This window comes from Cololabis saira, chromosome 14, assembly GCF_033807715.1.
Source record: "Cololabis saira isolate AMF1-May2022 chromosome 14, fColSai1.1, whole genome shotgun sequence".
NCBI lineage: Eukaryota > Metazoa > Chordata > Actinopteri > Beloniformes > Belonidae > Cololabis > Cololabis saira.
Genome location: NC_084600.1, coordinates 7,487,501 through 7,507,331, shown reverse-complemented (window position 1 = coordinate 7,507,331; position 19,831 = coordinate 7,487,501). Strand labels below are relative to the sequence as shown.

Sequence of the window (19,831 nt, the reverse complement as noted above, 5' to 3'; positions counted from 1 at the left end):
AAGTCCAATTTTTATGCTTTCCAACCAGGAAGCAGATAAGAGCTTCCAGAGCATCAGATTACTCCCTTTAATCTTTTTTGAATTTCATAATTTTTTCTTCTGTTTCTTTCTCTTTATTTTTTTTAAGGGGGAAATGTTTCAATCTCACACATAGGTGTAAATGTTATCTTGTCCTCATATATGTTCAGAATGTTCAGATCTTTGTCATCATCAGTGAGGGAAAAACTTCCAGAAACCAATAAATCTCACATCTTAGATTGTATTGCTACTTTATTACCTCAGTCCTCCTCTCCTCAATCTTCTTTTTGTACTAAGTGAGAATAGGATGCAGTTGAGCAACAGAAACAGAGAAGGTGTGGCTGTGGGGTGGAAGGCGTGAGAGTGAGAAAGAGGGAGGAGATGGACTGAGGACCAAGTGAAGCTTTGAGCTGTGTTTTTGAAGAACGTGCTGCAGAAACCGCTGTGGGAAATCTCCACCAGCAAAGATGAGTCTTTAGCTTTCAGTCTGCGGATACTTTGTATGCATGTAGTTATACACATGTTATACACAGTAGTTTTCATCTGATCAGAGTACAGTATGTAGTCTGCAAACTGGACCTTCTCTTGGTATCAGGAGATAATTGGAACTAGTTAATTTATGCAAATTGAATAATTTTCTCCGTATTCAGTGTACAAATTCTTGTGCCAATGAACACACAGACGCAAACTGATGCTACAAAAGTTATAAAAAAATCAGATTCTCAGATTCTCAAAACTGCCTGGTTATTGTTTTCTTGTGTCTATGAAGCGCCTCTGTTGTACATGCTGTAGTATTGTTCTGCTGAAGTAATCATTAATATTCAGGTTAAAGACGTTCACTTTGATGACATCATATGTTTTCACATTTCCATCGGGAGCCATAGCTACATTGGCACTTTTACAAAAAGAAGCAAAGGTTGTTTTTTTCTTCACAAAACCAAACTGACGACCTTCTGGCCATCTAAGATGAACTCATGTCAGGAAGGCTCGGCAGAGTCTCTGCACTGAGTTGATGCATATGACTTGCTTCTTGCATAATAGAGTTGCTCCTTGTGCAGTAGTGACTGTCGTTAATGACAACGGTTTCCCAAAGGATATACTGTACGTGTGTTGCATTTCCCTGATTTTAGCAGAAAATACAAACATTTTTACCAACCTTGCTTGAAAAGAATGAGGCTATGGTTCAAACACTTTCACACTTACGGTACACTTGCAGTTTGCAGAGCTTGAGTGCACCGGCACCGACTCTACGCTACCCGACACTAATTCTTCAGTTGCAGATTACACTGCAAGATATGATGTGCTCACAATGTGAGTGTGGAGGTCTGGACATGTTACGCCGTCAAGAGTCGCCACGATGTTGGCAAAGTGGAATTACAGAGACACTAGTTAGCGCCCGAGCACTGACAGTGTGAAGGCCCTATTGTATCTGTAGGAATTTTTCTCGTTTTTCTCATTTTTTATTTATTTATTAGGGCTCGAGCACTTACAGTGCATATTGTATCTGGAGGATTTTTTTTTTCTTTTTCCCTTGTTTTTCTTATGACGAAAGGAGGGCCTTTTTGCCCCCCTAAACGTGCCCCTTGACATTTTGCACCAAGTCAGGCCTGGCGAAAAATGTGATATTTAATGGTTTGCATTAAGGGGCGTGGCCTAATGGCTCAACAGCGCCCCCTAGAAAACTTTGTGCCTCAAGCCCCACAATACGGTTTGACGTACATGCACGAAAATCGGTACACACCTGTATCATGTCACAACTTAAAGAAAAGTCTTTTGGCGCCATGGCCGAAACCGAACAGGAAGTTGGCCATTTTGAATTAATCGTGTAATTTTGGCGCAATTTATGCCATTCCTTCGGCAGTTAATGCGGCCCGAACCGTAACGTGCACCCAGGTGTGTTATACATCAAAATGTGCGTCTCCATCCTGTGATGATGCGCATTACTTTTCTCAGTCAAAAGCGTTACCGTGGCGACGATAGACGCCAAAAAGCGCGCCCCCCCTTCATCTGATTGGTCCATATTTGATAGTTTTGAGTCCTTGACCATAATTGGTGCAAATTAGCCCCGCCCCTTCTTCTGATTGGTCGATATTTGATAGATCCTATTTTCTTCCATAACTTCTGAATGGTATGACATACAGAGTCATGGGTGGTGTCATCAGACTTAGTTTTGAGTCCTTGACCTTTATTGGTGAAAATTGCACGCGCAAGGGCCCGTTCATCGCTGCTTGCAGCTTTAATTTGTTATGTTTCGGGTCAAAAAGTGGGCAGGCGGTATTTTAAATCAGCAACAAAAAGGGAGAGATTAGACACTTCACTGGGAAAAAGGGCTTCATTAAGTGAGACCTTGGAAGCATCACTTTGGCAGCTCAAGTGAAGCAGCCCAACACGAACGTTTGCCATCAGTCTTTTTTGTTTTTATAGCCATTCTTGACACCCATCAACCTGCTGATTAGCGAGTATCCCAGCATGGAACTGCTGATCAGGATTACCACCACCTGAACCTTTCTGTGCTTTTTATTATTTTAAACAACTGAAAACATGAAAAACCCTTTCATTTGCATTTCTGTTGCATAAACAAAGACACAAATAAATAAGTCCGGCTTGTGGAGAACTCACTAGCATAAGGCGAGTTGGCTGCCGAGCCGTTGAGGAAGGTGGGGGAGCCTCCGAGGTTGGTCATGCCGCTGTTGTTGGCGTAGCCGTTCATTGTGCTCGTGACTGAGGTGTAGCTGGTCTGCTGAGGGGTGGAGCTGGGCACGTAGCCGTGCGGTGACACGCTGCTGCTGCTGCGCACGAACCCTGCAGGACACGTGGGGAAGGAGGACGAGGAGAGCAGTTGATCAAACTCATCTGGGTACAGATGTTTTACCATACAAAGCCTGTTGTTTCATATTATTTCTAAACATGATTATAATTATCCTCGGTGAGCAAGACGTTTTCCACTTATACCATCATGGTTGATAAATCAATAGGGGATAGTCCATTGATTATTTTCTCAAGGTTCCTGAACGAACCTTGAGAACTCTACTGCCTCCAGTGGATTGAAGTGGGAAGTGCAGTTAACGATTTCATTTTCTGTGTCTTTCAAGGAGTAATTGAGTGTTTTCCTGGGTAGCTAGGGTGTAACGAGTATAAACTCTTACCCTGATTGGCTTGAGGGGGTTCCGAGACGTTGACGGACAGCTGCCCGGTGAAGGAGTTGACTCCCATCATGCCGCTGTGAGTGGAGCCGGAGAGCTGGGAGTGTCCACGAGGAACGCTGTAGAGAGCCTCGGCTATATCTGCTGCACGTTTCAGGATGATCTCCTGCAGGAGAGGACCAGGATAACGGTCATCAAACAGCGCTTTCAGACACGTGTCTCGTTACATGTGGGAGTGCGTGCACACCTGGTTGTTGTGGGGCAATCCGTAAAGGGCTTCCACCAGGTCTGCTGCTCGCTTCAGAATCACCTCCTGAGGTTAACACACACATCAGACAGTTTTTGTCAGTTTTTTTTTTCTTCAAGGCTCTTAAAGTCTGGAAAAAAAGAGGATCTAAATCCACATGTAAATGCTGCTCTTCATTCCACTAGTAAACACAAAAACCCACAAATAAGTTCTTGAGTGTGATTCCTCCTCCCTCTAGCACTTTCTTTCAACGCACCATCAACCAACTTTCATTTCACATCTTTTGATGATAAACAAATTGCTCTATGCTCATTTTAAAAGCAGATTATCTGCTGTCAAGCGGAGTGCTTTTATGTTGCTAAATGACATCTTGTGACAGGTATTTAAGACAAACTCCAAAGACGATCTAAAGTGCTCTGCAGGCTCATCTGCATCATCGTAAAGAGTGTGGTCTCGCTAGGTTTCTCAACCACTCCTTCACAGTAACAAGGTTTTTTTTTCTTCCCTTTTTTCTTCCTATTCATTGTTTTTTCTAGTTCTGAAGGCGACATGAAAGCCTGAAAGAACTGGATCTAGTTTGGTGTTTCGTCTCTGTTTTTCACAATGCTATCATGTGATTGAAATGTATATCAGTCATACTTGTCACTGTTGTTTTTATTTTCTATCTCAACTTTTCACCTTCCCCGTTCGTGTTCTCTCCTCCATTTCCGTGCCATTTTTCACCATTTTTCTTCACCACATCCTGCATTCTGGTTTTTTTCCTTCACGTGGAGAATGGAATCAATTTTGTGATCCTCTCCACCCACAAAGCCCTCCGCTATTCTCTTTTTTTCTCAGCTGCAGGACACAGAGAATTCATCTGCTGAGGGTTGCTGGTTCAATCCCTGTGCCTCGTGTCATTGATCAAGACACTGGACACTACTGATGCATTCACCTGTGTGTGATTGTATGTATGACAGACAACAAACACTGCAGACCACTAAACTGCACTTGCTGCATGAATGTGTCTGCTGCCGGGGGAATGTTGCTTCAAAAGGGTTTCGAGTGGTCAATAAGACTAGAAAAGTGTTATATAAATTCAGTCTCTTTCCATTATTCCTCCCTGGGAGTCCACCCCGGGGTCTAAGGTGTCTTGTTTAACAGGTAATGTGTTGTCGTTTTCCCAGCGTGAGGCGACAGAGGGAAAATGACTCTGAGTTTCACAGTGTTAACCTGCGCCGTGTGACACGCTCACACACATGCTTACGGGTCACTGCATGTGTGCTCTCCTGTGAGGTTGTTGCAGGGGGAACATATTGCTTCTCCATCAGCGTGTGTGTTTCTGTGTGTGTGTGTGTGTGTGTGTGTGTGTGTGTGTGTGTGTGTGTGTGTGTAAGGTCACAGATCCAGTCAGCAGTTTTTAGTGTGCCTGTCAACAGAGCTAAATTCAATCTTTTCCACATTATTATGGTCATGCTGGCTCTCTGTTAACCTCTCATTGTTAGACTGACACACACACACGAAGAGAGAGAGAGAGGGGGGAGAGAAACCTGATCCCGACTGTTGAAGTGGTTCCAGTAAGGCCAGTTGCTGATAAACGGGAAGGAAAGATGATCCTCTGGTAACATCATCATTATCAGGTCTGCAGGCTTGTGGTGCTACACCGTGAGCAGTATACTGTAGTGTGACTTAGACACACAGATTCATAGCCTAATTAATCTCAGAACAGGTGGGTCTGGGTGTAATTTCTGTCTGTAAATAAGAAAGTACGTTTGTCAAATTACTTCCTGTTAATATGGGTGAATAACACTTCCAGCTGCGTTGTCTTGACAAGAATTTTGTTGACATTGAGAGAGTTGCTGTCAGTCTCGCTGCCCCACCGCTCATGTTTTAAAGCTTCAGAAACCTCCAATGATTATCCAGTTTTAATGCTGTCGATTAAAGACACAATAAACAAGCCCATGTACTGCATTTATGCTGCCAAGACCAAAAATACCCCCTTCGCTTTTGGTACGTGACATCCCCAAGGCTCAAATGTGTCACTAGTGACCACTACAAGCAAACTAAGCAAAACAGTCAAGTAAATATTATTCAAGTACAATATTCAACCAAGCGCATCATCACAAGAGAGAAGCTGGCAGAATAAGATACCAAAACAAACTTCATCAGTCTTCAAGTGTGTTATTTACACAAACGATCTGCGATTCATTCGAGTGGACAGCAAAAACTCTGAGGGCTGACCGTTTTCTGTCTCCTGCCTTGTATTTCTATATTGCCAAATAACCTTCTCATGCAACACATGTGTCTGAAAATATAATAATATAATATAATATATAAAAACACAAGTGAAACAATTCAACATCAGAGGCCAGCTGCAATCCAGGAAGCTGTTTTGCATCCTTTTTCTGTGACCTATGATTTTTATAATTTTGTTATTCTAATATACAAATGTAAGATGGAAGCCATCGATAATTCAGCTGTACCATTTTGTGACTGAATGCGAGAAAACATTAAAATCCTGTTTATAGAGGACAAACTAACCTGGGCATCAAAAGGCATCAAACATATTTCTTAACTCTTCCAAGAGACTGGAGGTGGAATGTGTCAGGGTTTTTATGTCGTGTATTTCAACAGAGGGGTGAGAGAGAAACAATCAAACCCTGACCCAAATATGCAATCTTTAACCATATTTTTATGACAAAACCTGAGTTGAATCTATTCTCGATCCACGTGATTGTGCTATGCTTCATTTGTCGTCAGGTATTTCTGGGATATTTACTTGCCATGTGTTCGGCTGTTACTTCTTGACTTTTGAAATCTCTACAATCTGATTGCATGAAGGACTCAAGCGTTTGATAGAGCTTATAGAACTTTGCTTTGTGACTTTTTCAACCTTTGTTATGATCTATTCCTGTCTGCTTCAGGTGAATACGCAGACAAACCGGCTGACTGAGAGTCAGACAGAGCGGCGAGGGGTGGGTGGGGGTGAAGGAAAAGACACGTCGGATGGGAGGGAGGAAGAATAACAGGAGTTGTCTCTGTGCTTTTACTGTCTGAGTTATGAGCAGCACTAATATAATAACCACGCATTATCCACACACAAAGACACACACATGCTGCATGCATTAGGAGGAGGAAATGCTGAGCTGAGCGCCAGTGGGGGTCACGTGTGTGTAACGTGCGTGTGCCAGGCCAGCACAGACGTGACACACACATGACTTATTCCTCCCTAATGTTGGCACATTAGCTGCCTGATCCGCTTCTAATGTGCCATTAGGGATGCCGTACATGCTGGGTCGCACCTTGCACTGAGATGATGTCACTCTTATATGTGGGCTCACAGGGATCTCGCGGGGACAATCCCACACATATAAAGAAGTATTGACATGTGCACTCACTCATCCTTGGGGGGACATTGTTTCTCCCTAATACATTGTGAGATGGTAGTTTCACATTTCATCTCCTCTCTCCGGAGCTGAAGTGAATACGAGTGTATATGAGTCTGTGACACGGACACACCTCTATAGTATATGAACTGGATGTTTCATGGACAGTGTGCAGGTTCATGCATCACCAGGATTACTCATAGCCGTGATACTGATGACATGACCTCAGTTATATATGATATCATCAGAATGGGTTGCATAGCTATGTCAGCTCAGTGAGTCACCAGAGGAAGTCACCAGTGTTACGAGGGTGACACACTGCTAAACCTGAACTTCTGTTCCCCCAGTCTCATCTCCAACAGCCTTGCTTTTGTCAAATGAGCTCCCCAACTGTAAAAATACAAGTAAAAGCATATTTTCAACGAAAAATTATACATGAAATACATGCTAATTCATGAATATTTGTAGAAAATACAAATGAGAGTCACTGGCCAACTGACAACACATATATTTGCAGAGGTGAAGCTGGTTAAGGAGTTGGGGTAGTTAATTAATTTCTGGCACCATTTGCTGAAAATGTTGCTGGAAAGCACAGAAGACACTAGATGAAAGCACGTGGATACACCAGGATGTGACTGTTAGCAAGTATTCATGCAGGATAATAATCAATTCTGATGGATTACAAACAATAATATGATGGGCTATAGGTCATTATAGTGTCAACGTAAATCTTCAAAACCATGCACAGTGAAGAAGAAGTTTAAACAGCATTTTCTAGATATTATCCCCTGACAACCCTCACAGCTGTTACTTGTGAGTACATTATTCTGTAATTATATTCATCTAAGAGTGAAGTCGATAGTCTTAATAAGTGCAACTCACTTGACGATCAGCTTCTGATCAGACACATTACAAATAGACTAAAAGCAACATTTGCATTTTGTAATATGAAACCACACTTATAACACAATATCTTTTAAACTCCTCTCAATTTCTCCAGCATGTCCACTTATAGTCATGGTATCATATTCATTAAACCCTTGAAATACATTCAGTCTTTTGACAGCTTTCAAGTTGAAATATTTCTCTGTGTGATACATTAGTTGATGCGATGAATCAGTCAACTACCTTCAGTATTACCTTGACAACTTTGATTGGTTCATTCGTTTTTGAGTAGATTTCCTTTGCAAAAAAAAGTTCTACTAATGAGTGGGTTTTTTAGAAAAGACAAATCACCTGTCATTTCTCCGCCTGGATAAAAAGAACTAGTTCAAAATAATGTTTCGTGTGTTCTGGCAGTTTGTCACTGATGCTTGATTCTTCCCGTCTGATCAATAATTCCCCCATTGAGCAGATGTTACAGGTCCCAAAGAATAGTAATGTAACAGGTGACGTGGGATGACAGTATGGACCTACAAATGTTTCAGATGAGACTGGTCACCATGAGTTGTCATGGACAACCCAGGGAAGGGAAGAGGAAGGAAGCACGGGAAGCAATCCATCACCGGGGTTTTAATCACTACTGTCTCGTTATCAGTTGTTGCTGGCACCTCTCCAACAAAAAGCTATCATTCTTCAAGGTGGTTTTAAGTAGGTCTTATAGTCCTTTAGATCCTCAAGGACCCATTAGCCACTCAGTTTGTTTTTTTTTTGCAAACTTTACTTGCATTTTTTGTTTTAGAATGTAAACAGATATTTAAGAAAATGCGACTCACTTTGCTAAGTTTTTTGACCCAGAGGGGGAAACACATGGGTCCAGTTTCCATTTTCTTCTGTTCACTGATGTGATACATCTGTTCAGTCCATTCAGTTCTATAGAAACCTCTACAAATCACTCACACACATGTAAGTCGCTTTGGATAAAAGCGTCTGCTAAATGACACTAGTGGTAGTAGTGATTTATAATGTCTAGCTGTGAAACTCTGTGCTACTCTTTTCTGTACTTAACAAATATGATTTTTTTTTTGTGGTCATTTTAATACTGGATGTAGAGAAATTGTAAAGGCTACAAGTGTACGCTGTACGTTAGAAACTAGAGAACAAGCTTCTCTATGGCAACAAGCTGATGTACTTTACTTTGAGATACTTTAGCATTGTAGCTTCAGCATTGAGCCAACACATCCTTAAAGAACTTCCATGCATTTAACACCAGGAAGCATGATCTGTATTTCATATGGATTGATGGAGAGCAAGTGGAAACAATGCATTACAATGGATCTCATCCGACATCATAGCGAAGAACACATCTTACTCATCAAGCACTAAAATTAGCTGATAATATAACACACTTTTCACGTGCTTCTTAAAAAAAACAAGGTGGCCACATTTAAATCTCAAGGCTTCAAAAGTGTTGTGTCATTTTTGCAGAGTTTATACAGTGTAATGAAAGTTTAACTATCAAACACTGAAAAACCTCAGTGAAACTGCATGGACATGTGGTATTTCATTTAGAGGTACCAATCATGGGAACACTACAATCTGCTTTAGATTAGATTTTTTTTTCTTTTCAGCATCAGCAACAAATATGTCCCATGTTTCATCTGCATGATAAGTGAATACATTCATCTATTTTCATTACATTTGGTCAAAGGGACATTTTTATCCAAATATTTATCCACAAGAACACTTTTGCATAAAACCAGCAACATTATGATCCCAGGGCTAAAGCCTTCCTTTCTAATCGTATCTATTGTTGACTGATTTGAATCTTAATGAACTAATTGTACAAATGCAAACTGACGTAACATATACTCCTGATGGATGCAGGTAAGTGCATACAGCTATATCATTTCTGAAGTGACTCAGTGTAATATTTCAAAGACCTTAAAGGACATCCCTGGATTCCCTCCAGCAGTTTTCTGCAGCTCTGAGAGTATACTGAAGGTATACTGAAGGTATACTGCAGGTATACTGCAGGACAGTGAGCAGTATTTAAACTTCACTGTACATTGATAGACCTCTGATTCTTCTGTTCTTCCAGTTTTATGACTATAGTGTCATCCTTGTTCTGTTAGGGAATACTTACACACAGTCAACAGTTTTCAAAATCTTTAAAAATGTTTACACACATAACATATTTAATGAATATATTTGTCCCATCCAAGTTTGATGTATAACATTAATAAAAGCCACAGTAAGACAGTCCTGCACAGCCTTGTAACCAGAGTGACAAAGCTGGGCCTGTTTTTCATATTAACTATAAATGTGCACAGATGGATGGGTGCTGAGGAGATCATAGTAACACAAAGTGGCAGCTGAATTGATATGTGTGTGTGTGTGTTTGTGTGTGTGGTCAGTGAAATCCCCTCAATGCTCAGTGAACAATTTCAGAATCTGCTGTCCACTGGTAATCCTCTCACACACTCCAGTGCCCCATCTGTCTGTCCCCCGTGTGGTGCTGTCAACACACTCATAACTTCAATGCATCGACTGATCAATACTCGACAAGCAGCCGGCGTATCTGGTGCCAAAACACACACACTGAATCTCCTCGCACAAAACAGGAACAGAAGTACATTTTTAGATTACTCCAACATGCAATCGGCATCCAAACAACACACATAAGACGTGTGCAGCCTCTCCCAGAGATGTGCTCTCAACGTCTAGTGTTGACAAAGCGACACAGCCAGCAGAGAAGTACAGCAGTCACATGTCCAACTCGGTGTTGTGTGTTGAGAAAAACAGTTTAAAAGCTGTCAGTAATTAGGATGAATGAATTATTCTGTGTACGAGCTGAGAAAATGTAAACCAGACTGGAGATGATAAGAGATCGCCTCCTGGGATGGATTGCAGTGATAAAGTAAAATTGCAGATTTGTTTTGTTGGATCCTTTGTCAGCCATGGATTTACTGTTCCCATTTCACAAGTGAATCGGAGTGTTTTCTGTTTTTCATCTTCTGCACGATTGAAAAAATAGTGACACGTCTCTTTGGTTAAGAGGCGCTTATGAACTTCTGCCAATGCTCTTGTGCTCCTTAGAACTTGGTCTTGAACTCATGAAGAAAAAGCTCTGAAAATGATTCCATGTTTGGCTCTGACGAAGCACAAATCACCCACTGGATGAATCTGATACTTGATCAATGTATCGAGCTGCTCTGATTGCATTTACAGCAGAACCCTGCTCTCATTGTAGCACTGCCTGGAAATATATTTTATATCGCCTAAAATAACCTGGACATTGAGAAGAGGAAAAAGTACATTACCACATTTTTAAGAAAAAATGCTGTAATAAGATCACAGTGGCTAAAAAAATGAAAAGGTTTTGTGGACGATTCAGGCAAGAGATATTATGTAAGATCACGTTTGGGAATTATTAAAGTGTTATTGAACTGAATTCAATTCTATCCATCCATTCATCCATCCATCCATCCATCCATCCATCCATCCATCCATCCATCCATCCATCCATCACTCCATCATGTTGGATATGCCCCTTTTAAATTCACGCAATTCTATCATGAAGGTATTTTGGAAATGTGGGTTTAATGAATTAATTATCTACCATTTATTGTGTTTGGTTGAAGCACACACCCAACCAACTAGCCCAGATTGATCCAACAGTACTGAGGATACTTTATGTCACCTTTATTTTCCAGCTTCCTGCATTGTGTGTTTACAAGAAGTGATGTGCTCACAAATCAGGCAACGTGCTTCTGCAAGTGAGTCATTCCTCCGCTCTGACTCAGCCGTTCCCAAAAGGTGGGACTAACATCGCTAATGGTATCAGACACTTCAAGCTCTGTGCCTCATTTCCTTTATTTGTCAGCACTTTATTTGATTTATTGCATTGACTTATCGCCAATGGCTTAATTTATTTATTTATTTTTTCAAGGTTTTTGTGGCACTAGTGGCCTTTATTTAGAAAGTAAGTAGACAGGAAATGGGTAAAGAGAGGGGGGGGGGGGGGGGGGGGGGGAGCATTGCAGTATAGATCGACAGGCCGGGACTCGAACCTGCGCTGCCCGTACCAGGACTATAGCCTCTACAAGTGGCGCCCGTTCAACCCACTGAGCTATCCAGGCCCCCAGCGGCTTCATTTAAAACCTGCAGTTTTGAAATATTGTATTAATGCTGATGTTGGAGGAACACAGAGTAGCACCCTCCGCCATCCCCACCACCCTCCTGGTAGCTACCGGGACAACAGTGTTCTGGACAGCACCTTTTCTGAATTACACACACACCCACGTACGTTGATGGGCACGCATTTACATGTACTCTAGATACAGCATGCAGCACCTTTTTATCTAAAGTGTCCACCCAAGTGTCCAAGTGTTGTTTCTACCTTACAGATTGTTTATTCTGCCTCTATACCTGGGGTCCGTTTCACAAAGCAGGTTCAACAAACTCTGAGTCTGATCCTGAACTCTTAGTTGATCTACTCTGAGATCGGAAACTCTGAGTTTTCGGTTCCAGAACAGCGGTTTAGAGGTAATTTACTCAACTCTAAGTAGTTTCACCTGGAGTTAAGCGCGTGCACCACAACTATCAAAAGCCAGCATTAATTGAGCCCTGATACAACGATTCACCATGGCAACCGGCGACAACAACGGCAAAAGCTCCACATTTTTTTTTTAAACTTTATTTAACATTTCAATTCACAAAATCCCTTTGAGGAAACATTAGTTTGCATCTGAAGATCCACATACTTCACACCGTGTCCTTTTTCACCTTTTTCAATGGAATTAGAGATCTTAATGCGCGCATACAGCGAAAAGAGTAACACCGCAGCACAGAATATAATATAAAATTAAAGCTGCAACGAATGAATGGGCCCTCGCACTCACGGCCACCGTCCCCCATAAGCATATCAGAAATGACACCACCCACGACTCTCTATGTCAAACCATTCAAAAGGTATGGCAGAAAATAGGGACAACCAATCAGAAGAAGGGGCGGGGCTAATTCAGGCCAAAGAAGGTCAAGGACTCAATACAGCGTCCGATGACGCCACCCACTACTCTCTATGTCAAACCATTCAAAAGTTATAACAGAAAATAGGGAGAACCAATCAGAAGAAGGGGCGGGGCTAATTCAGGCCAATGAAGCTCAAGGACTCAATACCGATTCAGGTGACACCACCCACGACTCTCTATGTCAAACCATTCAAAAGTTATAGCAGAAAATAGGGACAACCAATCAGAAGAAGGGGCGGGGCTAATTCAGGCCAATGAAGCTCAAGGAATCAATACAGAGTCCGATGACACCACCCACAACTCTCTATGTCAAACCATTCAAAAGTTATGGCAGAGAAAAGTATTCTAGGGGGCGCTGTTGAGCCGTTAGGCCACGCCCATTAATGCAAAACATGAAATATCAAATTTTTCGCCAGGCCTGGCTTGGGTGCAAAATTTGGTGACTTTTTGGGCACGTTTAGGGGGAAAAAAGGCCCTCCTTTCGTCAGAAGAAAGAAAAAGAAAGAAAAAGAAAGAAAATAGAAAGTTCCTACAGATACAATAGGGCCTTCGCACTGAAGGTGCTCGGGCCCTAATTAATTTAACAGATCTCTACATCATTCACCTGCAATCCTGTGGAACTCCTTGATGGCTTGGACAGGTTTATGTAGGGTTGCCACCCGTCCCTTGAAATACGGAATTGTTCCGTAATTGGGAATTAAAAGTTGCGTTCCGTATTGAACCAATACAGACACATATTATGCCAGGGGTCTCCAACCTTGGTCCTGGAGAGCTCCTATCCAGCATGTTTTAAATCTTTCCCTGCTTCAGCACACCATGATACAAGGAGCTGTGTCAGCAACAGAACTGTCCGGGCCTTGATGACAAGTTAATGATGACCATTGATTAGAATCAGGTGTGTTCATGCAGGGAGACACCTAAAACATGCTGGATAGGTGGATCCAGGACCGGAGTTGGAGACCCCTGTATTATGCTCTTATTTATTCATGTAATAATATACAGGTGGAGGTCGGAACATTTGAATATATTGCAAAACTTCATTCGTAGTAAATTCAACTTAAGGTGAAACAAATATTATTTCCCACTACATGCAAAGTGAGATATTTCAAGCCTTTATTTGTTATAATTTTGATGATTAGCCTATGGCTCACAGTTTATGAAAACCCCAAATAAAAAATCTCAAAAAATTTGAATATATTATGAAATCATTAAAAAATTCAATCATCAAAATTATAACGAATAAAGGATTAACATATATTGCTTTGCCTGTAATGAGACTATGTAATATACATGTATACGCGGTCTGATAACCATCTCCCGACGAATATTTAATTCTCTGCGCATTAATTCTGCACCTTCATCAATTGTGTCTTCATCAAAAGGACATGACATGTTCGTGACAATGGACTTCTAATATATATACTGACTGTTTTTAATGACAGACGGCAGAACTTCGCCAAAACTCGCCTGCTGACTGAATGAATGAGGAAATCAAATGTGCGTGTGGCTCTGAAAGAGGCGGAGACGCAGAGAAACTCCAGGTTTCACGATATAAACCTGGTCCCGACCAGGTTAGGTTCAGAGCGTCTGTTACTACGGTAACTGGCCGAGAGCTTAAGTTACCTCTCTTTGTGAAACAGGCTAGAGTTACCTCTCTTTCTCTGGTTTGAGTTACCTCCCTTTGTGAAACGGAAAATTCAGAGTTTCCCTCATTTCAGGGTTAACAGACTCAGAGTTTTTCACTAAACCTGCTTTGTGAAATGGACCCCTGATCTCTTTACCAGTTAACTCATCAGAATGTAATGAACCAACACTTGTTTTAAGAAACAAGTGAAAGTAAACAATCTGCAAACTTCACGCATATTTTAGGTGTGATGTGTTGCACATGTTCCCATGGTGATGATGCACATCACATGCAATTGCTAACACATGTGCAGGATCCAGGGTGTCGCCGCGACGGCGTTGACATCACAGAACCACCACATCATAACATGGTGACCAGCGCCCACTCTGCAATGATGTCACACCAGAGACAGCCGGCCCTGGATCCGCTCCAGCACGGAAAGTGAGGCGGTTCGGAGCAGCTGCTGGCGAGGTCGCGACCCCAGCCCTCCATATGCGTAAATTCAAATTCAGCTAGGTCACAAAGCCCACACGCAACGCATGCACTGTGAGGAAAGTCATCCCGCATGCACGGCTCAAGCTGAGACGACCTGGTATCAAAGCAGAGCTCATCCTTTGGTGCTAATTGTTTACATCTGTTGATCTTTTCAAGGCTTCGTTTGATCCGTGGCTGATAAACAAATAATCAGATATAAGTCTCTGATCTGGAAACCATTCAAACGGTTGCTCACACACTCAGAGTTCAGGAGGAGGTAAAAAGCACAATCCACAGGAGATTTGAAAACAATAAAAATAAAGATGTTATCTTGCTTTTAGTCGTCTGGTCTTAAACGTATGTATCCTTGCAGACTTTTCTCTTGACAGAAAAGCGACTTTGTGAGGTTGGATCTTTTCAGAGCTAAAGCATCTTCTGAAGTGCTTCTAAGCAAATGACACATCTTGTTAATTCATCATCTGTTTTAAAGTTAAGGCCTCAGATAAATGTCAAAAAGATGAGAAAAAGGGTACCTTTGGCAGCCTCTCCGGGTCCCCAGGGTGCCGGGGGATGACCTTCTGAAGCCTTTGGAAACCGTAGTCGATGGTTGGTTCGTTCAATGCTGCACAAACAGGAAAAAGGGACAAAAAGGGCAAATTGTTAACAAACGGTGCCTTTTACAAATTCACCAGCCTCTGTGCACGATTTTCATTCATGTAGAGTAGCCACTGTCTTGATAGAGTTGACCCCACCACGTCCAAAATTAAATATGGTTTCAAGCTTCAAAATGTTTCTCTTTGTTCACTTGTTCTTTTCTAACTTTGTCTGTCTAATGTGTGGAACCACGTAGAGCTCGTTCTAGAAGCCGTGAGGGTCTTTCTACATCAAAGTGGCATTAGACACGGTTGGTCATGAATCACCAGTGGGCGTTCCTAAATGTTACACTTCGTTAAGGTTCCAACCACCAACCTGTCTAGGAACACCCACATCCTACAGAGAAAAGTGTATGGACTGAACAAAAACAATAAAGTAGTTTAGCTCTATCTTGCATTCAAATATAGTCGTGTGATCACCTTTCAGCGTGAAAAAATATTGGTTGCAACCATTTTGAAGAGCTTTTCCACAATGCTGGTTGCCTCCCGTTATAAAAATGCTTTAGATAGATTTAGGATGCTTTAGATCATTTGCCACCCTTTTGTTTTTGCCAGGATGAATGTAAAACTTTCCACGAGCCTTCCTTTATTTCAACCATCTGTTGTTTTTAGAAACGTATGTTTAGTTTTTTTATCCTTCACCTCCTTTGGGCCTCGAGATCTCGTCACCGTCCAGCAGCGTCCCATTGGTGTCATATATATTGTAAAATGAAGTTCAAGAAGATGACCAATGAGTCACTTATCACCTTGTATTTTCAGGAAAACCTTTGACTTTCCTCCAGGATTTGTATTTTACAGATCATGTCTGTACACCGTTGATGCAAAGACGAACTAGACACCAACGGATTCCCATCCATCACTCAGTCATCATCGCTGTCTTCTGATTTCCAGCTGATTAAATTTAAGTCATATATCCTATTTTTAAGGCTTAGCTAGACAGGCTTGGGGGAAAAATTACATATCCCACCTTTAATGCTGTTATTGGTGGTGTATTGGCGGCGTATAGGTGTGCATAAGTTATAAACAACTGCAAAAAACATGCAAAAACACTGCAGCAGTCAGCAGGGAGGATTCAACTAGAGGAGATATTGCTTCCCACTTGTTTTCCCCTGAAGCTACACATTGGTAATAAATTATAGGGTTTTTATGTTAAACAACAAAGCAAAACAAAACAAAAATCAGTTTGAGAATAATGCTCTGCATGATTTCTACAAGTTGGTGACTTCAGGGAGAAAGAGGAGACTTCAGGTAAGAGTAATTAGCCCGTGAACAAAAGGTCAAAAGTTCATGTCTGGGCTGGATTCAGGAATCAAGGGAAACACATCGGTCAACAATCTGAAGATGCTTTCAAAGCAGCTTGACATTTTCCACTTCAGACTGAACATTATACACAACACTATAGTGAAAATGAATAGTAAGGTTGTATGGGCAATTTATGAAATTACAAAGAAGATAAACAACAATCAGGAATTTGTCATTCATTCCAGACATTGATAAAAAAAGGGGGATAAAAAGGTTTAACTGATAGATTGGACCTTAACAAGATGGCCAATGTCATCGACGGCATAAAGACGAATTTGGTGCCCCACAGATCGTATGCATTTGAAATGTATATCCCACTAAATGTTTTAAGGTTTTGGTACAAATATTAGTGACTCATGTCAAAACTGGACAAAAACTGTCATGATTGTTAAATTCAACAGGAGGAAAACGAGTTGCCAACTTATTTACAGGAGAAGAGTCTCAACAAAGTGAAACTGCTGCAGCAGCTCTGAGATGAAGTTCAGCAGATGAATGCTACATGCAAATGTGCAAAAGATAGACCAGGTGGAGCAGACCTAATGCTGTCAGCAGCATTTACGTGATGATTACATTGCAGGTAAAATCTAAAGGGTTTTAAAGAATGCTTAATGTTCACTTTAGTGTTTCAATTATGCTCCTCTACAGTCTTTATCCAATCAATATGTCAATCATGTGAAGCTCTGAAAGCTCTCTCAGTCAGAACGACGGTTTAAAGGACTTTATGGGTGTATGTGTGTGTGTGTGTGTGTGTGTGTGTGTGTGTGTGTGTGTGTGTGTGTGTGTGTGTGTGTGTGTGTGTGTGTGTGTGTGTGTGTGTGTGTGTGTGTGTGTGTGTGTGTGTGTGTGTGGGTGTGTATACTGGAGAGTTCCTGAGTTTGCTGCTGAACATGTGCCATCACCACATTGTTGAACTCTGTAAGTTACCGCATGTGCGCATGAATGAGTTATAAAGTTAGGCCAGATGAATAGATGTAGGTGTGGGGAACAACGGGTGTGTACGTGTGCACGATGTCCAAGTGTGCAGCTGTGCCGGTGATGTCTGGTACTTTCCACATGCAGCATTGACAAATTACTTGCAGCTGAACATTTTGTGTTGTTTTGTAATTTCCTTTAGTGTGTGTGTGTGCATGTGTGTGCGCGTGTGTGTGTGTGTGTGTGTGTGTGTGTGTGTGTGTGTGTGTGTGGTGTGTGTGTGTGTGTGTGCGTGTGTGTGTTTTAGATATATGTCTGTTTTATTATCGTATCACACCCAAGTTTCTGGTTTCTGTTATGTCCTGAACCACCTAATTTGTTAGCAGCATAACTTCATAAATTATGAGCTGCAAAATGTCCAGATGTTAAACTGTCATGGACAATACTTCCCTCTGCTCCGAGGAATGTTTCTGAGTGCATAATGGTTTTATGATTTGTACGTAGTGATCATTTGAACATGACTGAGTTGTCTAATGAGGTATAGTTCCAGGAATTGAAGATTTCAGAGAGCAGAGTTTAAAAGAGAAATTGCATATCTTACAAAGTATTATATTTAGATATTAAAATGAAGCTGTACTTCTCTTAAGTTTGTGTTCATTTGTTTTGGTTGTATTCTTCTACAACAGCAGCTCTAATTCCGACTCTGACTCTAAGCGTATTTCCCAGGCGGCTCTTGAATAGCGGTCCACTAGTGATCGCTACCCATGAAAGGGTTAAAACATCCAACCAAGTAACACTTTCTCACGGCCGTGGAGTTTGCATGCTGATTTCTGGAAAATGTGGTCTTAAATTTAACAGTGAATTTATGTAGAGGGAAATGTGAAGAAAGCGTTTCAGGTGTGAGCAGAAGTGTGTGAGAGAGGGAGTAGGGAAGAGAAAATGTGAACAACAGTCCAAAAAAAAGACAACGAAAAAAAAGAAATCGTCATGGTTGATGAAAACAAAAATTACAAAAACAGCTGCCTAACAGTCGGCAGGATATCAACTGTCAGAATCAACCGCCAGTGTCAGATCCACACTTTGTACATCTCTGGAGACGTTTAACCGATGCCAACACTAATACAACACACACACTCACACACACACTTCACATAATGCCTTTGGCGTAAAGTCTCCCACCGCCTCCATCTAAAAACTGAATGGTGTGTGAATTGTTGTGTTTATGGATTTATGTATGTTTGCACGCCCGGGTGTTTGACATGAAAAGGTCAAATTTCCCGCAAACTATTTCTTTGGCACTTTCTTTCTCCCCGTAAACAGACTGGGAGCAGCAGGAGTCCCCCCATTGATTACCCATCAGCTTTAAAAGGCAAACGCATCTGAAGTGTGCCATTGAGCCTCCGCTGTCCACACACGCCCAGAACCCTGGGTGTTGATGGGAAGAGCTTGCTCTCCAAACTTGGGAGCACTGGGAACAAGATGTCCCCGACAAGTCCATGCATTTCATAGAAATATTCTTTATTTGGTTTGGCAAGTTCTGAGGTTACAGAATGCAGCAAAAATCCAGGAAGAAGTCGATGAGCATGTTTGTCCTGGTGCTGTCTGGGTTTGGGTCCTGGTCCGAGTATCTGAGGACAACAAGGAAACCGGCAGAGGGGACGACACCGAGACCTGAACCTGTTTCATCTCTGCAAATCCTGCTGCCCTGCTGCTCGTGAAGCTCTCTCAGCATGAATCCCTCCCCCACCTCCCCGTCTTCTGCTACAGCTCCTTCCTCCTCATTCTTAACTACACCTTCTGCCACTTTCACCCATCCTTCCACTCCTCCATCCCTCCTCCTCCTCCTCCTCCTCCTCCTCCTCCTCCTCCTCCTCCTCCATCCCCAGCCTGATTCTGCCCCTCAGAGTCCAGAGCTGCTGTCAGATCAATCCTCATTGAAGTTGCATGAGGACAGACCATCCACTCTTGTTTCCCAATAAAATGTGAAGAGAAGAAGGAGACAGAAGGAAAGAAGAGGGTGAAGTGGCAAAAGACTGAAATACATGAAAGCTATATATCAAGGATTTCTTTTGGTGTTTTCTTATTGCACAATAACACTGTTATTCTCGTCATTTTTCGGGAGCGCTGAAACAAAGGAATGCACAGATGAGGGGAAAAGAGGGAGGGAAAGGGAGAAAAGAG

At 41.8% G+C, this 19,831-nt stretch overlaps 1 protein-coding gene across 6 annotated transcripts in view; it reads right to left on the bottom strand.

Annotated features, from left to right (window-relative positions):
* LOC133459522 (transcription factor COE1-A-like) overlaps positions 1-19,831 on the bottom strand; it is a 106,247-nt gene that overhangs the window by 3,652 nt on the left and 82,764 nt on the right. For all 6 annotated transcript variants that reach the window (XM_061739543.1, XM_061739544.1, XM_061739545.1 and 3 more), the window contains exons 11-14: positions 15,317-15,405; positions 3,409-3,474; positions 3,165-3,327; positions 2,638-2,820 (exon numbers count right to left, since the gene is read on the bottom strand). In XM_061739543.1, the coding sequence (XP_061595527.1) occupies positions 2,638-2,820; positions 3,165-3,327; positions 3,409-3,474; positions 15,317-15,405 (501 nt within the window). The remainder of the gene's footprint in view (positions 1-2,637; positions 2,821-3,164; positions 3,328-3,408; positions 3,475-15,316; positions 15,406-19,831) is intronic.